Source organism: Belonocnema kinseyi, chromosome 10 (assembly GCF_010883055.1).
Source record: "Belonocnema kinseyi isolate 2016_QV_RU_SX_M_011 chromosome 10, B_treatae_v1, whole genome shotgun sequence".
NCBI lineage: Eukaryota > Metazoa > Arthropoda > Insecta > Hymenoptera > Cynipidae > Belonocnema > Belonocnema kinseyi.
The window spans coordinates 34,060,096-34,067,080 of record NC_046666.1 but is presented as its reverse complement, the minus strand read 5'-3'; the positions used below and the strand labels follow the sequence as shown (position 1 = coordinate 34,067,080).

Sequence of the window (6,985 nt, the reverse complement as noted above, 5' to 3'; positions counted from 1 at the left end):
AAATTCGAATTGGTCGATCACCCACCGTATTCACCAGATTTAGCCCCCAGTGACTTTTTCTTATTTCCAAACTTGAAAAAATGGCTCGGTGGACAGAGATTTTCAGACAACGAAGCCGTCATTGCCTCTGTAAGTGCTTATTTTGAGGAACTTCCGAAAACGCACTTTTCTGAAGGATTAAAAATACTTGAAAAGCGATTGACTAAGTGTATAGAGCTCCAAGGAGATTATGTTGAAAAATAAAAAAAAATTTACCCAAAAAAAATTGTTTTTATACTTCATTCTAAGGACTTATTGAACTACCCTCGTATTTCAATTAAATAGAATTAGCTTTCAACGAAAAAACGTTGGATTTTTTTATTGGTTTCTATCAATTCAATTATAATCTAAGCGAAAAAACGGGAAGGTTTATTGACAATAGAGGGCGGGGGGGGGGGGGGGGGGGGGGCTCTTTTTAAAAAAGAAAAAAATTTGAAGCCTGTATTAAGATGTATTTACTTGCAAAATAAAATCACTCATTTAAATTTGTTTTTAAGCATTTCATAAGATTGTTATTCAAATTTTGTATTTTCCATGTGTGATGTCACATTCTTTGTTACCCCCCCTCCCACAGTGTTTAAATAGTAGAATTTAAAAAAGATAGAGGCAATGGTAATTTATTTAATGCTTACCCCAAACTTCTTCAATTCCTTTTCCAATGCACTCAACTCAGTATCTAATTCCGCGATTTGCTTTTTCTGAAAAAGGGAAAAATTTTTTTGAGCATATATTATATAATAGTTATATTTCAAATCCAGAAAAAATTTACTTACGGTAGCAACCAAGTCACTTTTGTTGTACTTTAAACGTGTCTCCAAACCTCGGATTTGAGACTCAACCGTGTTCAGTTCAGATTCCTTACGAGATTTTTTTAACATCTCTCTTAATTCTTCTGTTAATTTTTCCTAAAAGAGAAATTTTATTTGTAATACCTATCAAAAACCTTAAAAAGTTTCGAACTTTTATTTTAAAATCTTTAAAAATCAACATTTTGCTTTTAATTTTTCAGAATGCATTCAAATTTTTTATTCTTTTTGAGACTAAAAAATATTTGTAATATCTTTTAAAATGATTATAATTTTCATTTAAACTTTTAATAATTCCTTCAAATGTAAACCAATTCACTTCGAATCTTACAGATTATTTTTTGATAATTTTGAAAATGTTTTGAAATCTTTTCAAAGATTCTCTTGAAATTCATTTATTAGAATAAGAAATCATTTTCAATTTTTCTAGGAATATTAATACTTTTTTATTATTATTTTAAAACCTTTCAAAGTACTCAAAAAGCTTCTTTTTCTTCGAAATCTTCGAAAATCTTTATTTTCTTAAATTTGTTTTGAAATACTTTCAAGTTTTCAATTATTGTGTTCATTAAAATTGTTTCAATGTTATTTATTAATAAAATTGTTGTTTTTAAATTTTTCTAACTAATATGTTAATGTTAAAACCTTCAAACATCTATATTTTGTTAAATAATTTTGAACTCCTTTGAATTTTTAAATTAAACTTGAATATTTTCAAAACTTCTATATGTCACTTAAACTTCATTAAATTTTTTGTAAAATAATAATTGTTTAACTGTTATTTATACACGTAAATTCAACAATTTTACTAATAAATAATTATTTTAATAGAATAACTAAACTGTAACGTTCAAAGTTTACATTTTACTCTGAAATTTTAACGATTGAAGCTTTTCTGTTTCAAAACAGTTCAGTTAAAAATTGTTTTTGTTTGAATATTTGATTTACAATTGCTCATATGAAATAAACAGTCAAAAATTGCTGATGATTTAAAAATTGTTCTTTTTCTTAAAGAAAGATTTTCAAATTAAATGGGTTAAAAATGATCAGGATGGCCGTTTTAATCGAAGAAAAAAATTCACGGTCATTTCACGATTTTTTCCGGGTCGCAAACATTTTTCACGGCCAATAAAATAAAATAAAACTATATTCTAAACGTTTTTCCATATAAAGTAATAAGCAATAAACAACAAATTAAGGCGTTCAAAGTGGAACCCCTGCATTCCAAACTTTTAAAATTGAAGCTTAAAAGTTGTCAATTCAAAAATGTTCAATGAAATGCAAATAAACTGCAAATTTTAGAACTTTTATCAATTATAGAGTTCAAAGCTTCAGATTAAGTTTCAAAAATATAAATCCACGTTAACAGTTTCAATAGTCTAAATTAAAGAATCAAGCAATAAACTTTAAAAATTTTCAAAATTATATTATTTTAAGTAATTTTAAGCTAGACACATTACAAATTAAAAATAATTTTTTTAACTTAACAGTTCTTAAATTAATTTTATTTTAAATAGTCTAGGCCTCCTTTAAAAGCTGTAACATTTTATTTCAAAATCTTGAGAAATCTAGAAATGGTTTTAAATTTTTCCAAATTCAAAATTAATGTTTGAATTTTTTTCGGAACTTTTAAATATATTTCAAAATAAATTGAATTTTTTCTGCAACTTATAGAAAATCCTGCAAATTAAAAAAAAATTAATTTGAATTTATAAATAACAATAGAACACTTATTGTTTGTAAAAATATCAGAGTGATTTTAAGAGATATTTTGAAGTTTTAGAAAGATTCGAATTAAATTTAGAACTTCAAATAATTTAAAATACTTACAGTCGAATTTAAAATAAAATGCCGATTTTTGCAGATTTCAAACAAAAAATTTAGAATTTTTGAAAAATAATTTTTTTAACTTAACATTTCTGTAATTAGAAGTTAAACTATTTTTATTTTAAATAGTCTAGGCATACTTCAAAAGCTTTAAAATTTTATTTCAAAATCTTGAGAAATTTAGAAGTGGTTTAAAATTTTGCCAAATTCAAAATTATTTTAGAATCTTTTTCGGAACTTTTAAATAAATTTCAAAATGAATTGAATTTTTTCTATAGCTTTTAGCAAATCCTGCAAATTAAAAAAAATGGAATTAGAAATAACAATATTATATAAAATAAACAAAATAAAATAACCAAATATTAGAGTAATTTTAAGAGATATTTAGAAGTTTTAAAAAGATTCGAATTAAATTTATAACATGAAATAATTTCAAATACTTACAGCCGAATTTAAAATTAAATGTAGATTTTTTAAGATTTCAAACAAAAAATTTAGAATTTTTTAAAGTAATGTGAAAGACTTCAAAAGAATAAATAATTTTCTTATGATTCACAGGAAAATTGAAAATGATTTTTCACTTTGAAAAATTATTGTAACAGAAAGTTTAAGAAGATTTTAAGAGACTTAAATAATTATCAAAGAAGAACATGGAAGATTTTAAGGATTATTTTTTTATTTTTCAGGATTTTCAAAAATTGTAGGAAAATTTCGATTAATTTAAAAATATATTTAGAAGTTCTGAAAAAAATGTTAACACACTTCGTTTAAATTACTTGAAATAATTTCAAGTTTTTAGTTAATTTTGGATCTCTTCAAAACTTCTAAATATCTCTTAAAATTTCTCAAATTTTTTCTACAAATAATAAGTGTTCAATTGTTGAATATGTGTCAAAATTTAACAATGTCACTTATAAATTAAACACTTTTTAAACAGAACAACTAAAATTGTAACGCTAAAAGTTAAAAATTTCTTCGAAAATCTAAAGATTCAAAGCTTTCTATGTAAAACAATTTAGTTACAAATTGTTTTATTTTAATTTTTGGTTTCAATTTACTCGTCTTAAATGAACAGTGAAATATTGCTAAATATTAAATACTTATTCTTTTTCTACATTAAGAAATTTCAAATTAAATAATTTAGACTCACAATATTTTTAATTTAATAAAAACCTTTAATTATGACTATATTATTATGGATTTATTTTCAAGTTGAAAATAGTAAAACGCACGTTTACATTTTTTAATGGTTAAAAAAATTAAGAGAAATAATATATTAATAAACTTATTATTATAATTAATTATTAATATATTATTGATAAATCATGAAAATTTTTATTTAAAAATGAAATTATCGGAATACATGATATATCGATTTGAATTCTTATTAAGACTTTCGGATTGAAACAGTTACAATTTGGAAATTCTCAAATTTTGAACGAATCTAGAATTGTTTGGTCAAATCAATTATTGTTCAGATTTCTATACCTAGAGTACAGATATATTTTAAAAATAATTTATTTATATTTACAGTTGATAAAATAAAACTGTTTTTTTTTTTAATAAAAAATTGTTTAAATTTTCAAACCTGCACTTTAATTATTTCAAAAACTGTTAAAATCGAACTTTGGCAGAGTTTTCTTGCGAAAATTCGTAAAATTCTCGGTTTCCCGGTCCGGCAGCCACCCTGTTTTTTATTTTAAAAATCTAAGACTTTAAAAACGTCTATTTTTTTTTAACCTTTAAAACTGCATTTTAAAATTCTTTAAATTAAAATATATGCTTAAAAATTAAAAATCTAAAATGGAAATGTTTTAAAGTAAAAATTTTTCGAATGAAGCATTCTAAACTAAATTTTTACTCTAAAATTTTTGTAAAATTTCCGGTCAAAAAATAAATTCACTGTCATAAAGTTGCAATCAGCCAATTAAAAAAGTTCCATTTGTGAGATTAAAATTGATTTACAACTTTATATTTATAGTTGAAGAACGTAAAACGTTTGCTGTGTATAAGTTTTAATTTCAAATGATAATAACTGTTTATTTTTTCAACCTTCAAAACATTATTAAAAAATTCTTTAAATTGAAAATATGCCCTTAATATGAAGTCCTAAAATGGAAAATTTGGAAGTAAACGAATTATTTTAAGAAAACATTTAAATCTCCACTATTTTTTCAATATTAAAAAAAATCATTATTACCTTTTTAGATTTGAGTTGCGACATTTGTTTATCATCCCACCTTTGAGCCTTTTTCGCCAAATCCAAACTACCGCCAGAAATAATACCACCCATCTGATAAAAAGTTCCATCGAGGGCGACGCACTAAAAAAATAAGATGAACAATATTTTTCATTATATAGAAAAAGAAACTTGACCTAATTTAAAGATACATTTTTTTAAATTTACAGAATATCTCGCATTTGCGTCCATTTCATATGCAACTTTATTGGCATCTTCTGGTGTTTCACAAACTAGAGCATTGTTCGTCGCAAAAAGAACGGCCCTCTCGATTTCCCTTGGCGAAAAGCGAAGCACGTCGTAAAGCAATTTTACATTCTTTGGCTCCTGGATATCCCTGCAAGAAAAATGATAGGAAAATAAAGAAAATCAGGTATATATTTAATGCAGCTAGCTTTAAAAAGGACAAAATTTCATTAAAATTTTTAAAAGATCCTATGGAAATCCTTACATAATCCTATTTTAAGCCTCCCAGTCCCTATAGGATAAAATAGAGGGAGCAAAGGGTACTTTTTGTCACGTTTATAGGGTAATTTTTTCGCGCTCAAAGGGTAATAAATTCAGGATAAATTCATAAGATTTCAAAACAATTCAAGATACATTCAAATGAATTAAACCAAAAATTTATTTTAACAATATTAGTGATTTCCGTAAAATTAGAATGAATTTAGAGGAGGTAAATAAGAAGAATTGGAATAAATTCATGAAAATTCAAGGTGAATTAAAAAATGCAATTAAATTAAAACTAATAAAAAATCCACTTAATTCAGTAGAATTAAATAAATTTAAAAAAAACGTAAGCGAATTAAAAACATTCTAGAGAATTCCAAAGAATTAAAAACAAAATATGGGTAAATTAATAAAAATATAGACTGAATTCCAAAAAAATAATTGCCATTCTCCTTAAATCATTGAAACCTTACTAATTTCTCATAAAAACGCGACTAATAGCTACAAAATAATTTAAGTTAAATTGAAAAGAATTGGAATCAATTGGAAAACATTTTTTTAATGGAAAATAACCATTTATTTCTGTAAAGTTTGAGTGAGTATAGAGAAATTTAAGGAAAATGAGAAGAATTGGATAATATTTATGAAAAATCAAACTGAACTTATAAAACAATCAAATGAATTCAAAAAAATTCAAAAATATGAAAAAATGCATTGAACTAACTTCCAGATGAGTCAAATTTGTTGAATGCGCAAATTTTTTCAAAATCGATTGACTTAAATGAATTTAGGAGAATTCAAAAGGATTAAAAAAATCAGGATAAATAATAAGAATTTTCAGGGCTCTACGAAATTCATAAAAATATTATGCAATCTGTTGATAATGATTGAAATCCAGGAAAATGCATTAAAATATCTCGAGTGCTTTTAAAATCATTGAAATCCATGAAAATCTTATAAAACACATTGACCTTTTCTAAATATCTCAAAAACTTCTATGTCCTACAAAATCGTTCCATATTTTCCGAAATTCTTCAAAACCGCATGCAAATTTGTTCAATTTCCTTAAAATTATTAAAGCCCTTGGGAATCCCTTGAATCTCTTAAAACATTCAAAAATATTTCCGCCTTTTAAAATATTTAAAATACTTAACATTTTAGATCTGATTAAATTACTGAAAACAATAAAAAATTTCTTGGCCATCTTTTAAAATAACCTAAAATATTTAAAATTCTTTAAGAAAAACTTTTTAAACAATTCATTGAATTAAATGAAATTGAGTCAATTTAGAACAAAATCAAGTATAATTAAAATTACTCAAGAGATCTCCAAAAAATGTAGGATAAAATACTAAGAATTCAGGAGGAATTCCAATTCTCTTCAAATCTTTAAACCCCTGCAAAATACCTCAATTTTCGTGAAAAAATTCCGTAAAATCTACTCAAATCTTATAAAATCCCGTGAAATTCTATGATGATATTTCCAGAAATCCTGAAAAATGTACGAGGGTAGTTCAATAATTCCTTAGAATGAAGTATAAAAACAATTTTTTTTGGGTAAATTTTTTTTTATTTTTCAAAATAATCTCCTTGGAGCTCTATACACTTGGTCAATCGCTTTTCA

At 24.2% G+C, this 6,985-nt stretch overlaps 1 protein-coding gene across 1 annotated transcript in view; it reads right to left on the bottom strand.

Annotated features, from left to right (window-relative positions):
- Window positions 1–6,985, bottom strand: part of LOC117181515 (structural maintenance of chromosomes protein 1A-like) — a 42,999-nt gene that overhangs the window by 23,086 nt on the left and 12,928 nt on the right. Inside the window, exons 5-8 of the mRNA XM_033374277.1 lie at window positions 5,080–5,248; window positions 4,873–4,995; window positions 813–944; window positions 672–737 (exon numbers count right to left, since the gene is read on the bottom strand). Of these exons, the coding sequence (XP_033230168.1) occupies window positions 672–737; window positions 813–944; window positions 4,873–4,995; window positions 5,080–5,248 (490 nt within the window). The remainder of the gene's footprint in view (window positions 1–671; window positions 738–812; window positions 945–4,872; window positions 4,996–5,079; window positions 5,249–6,985) is intronic.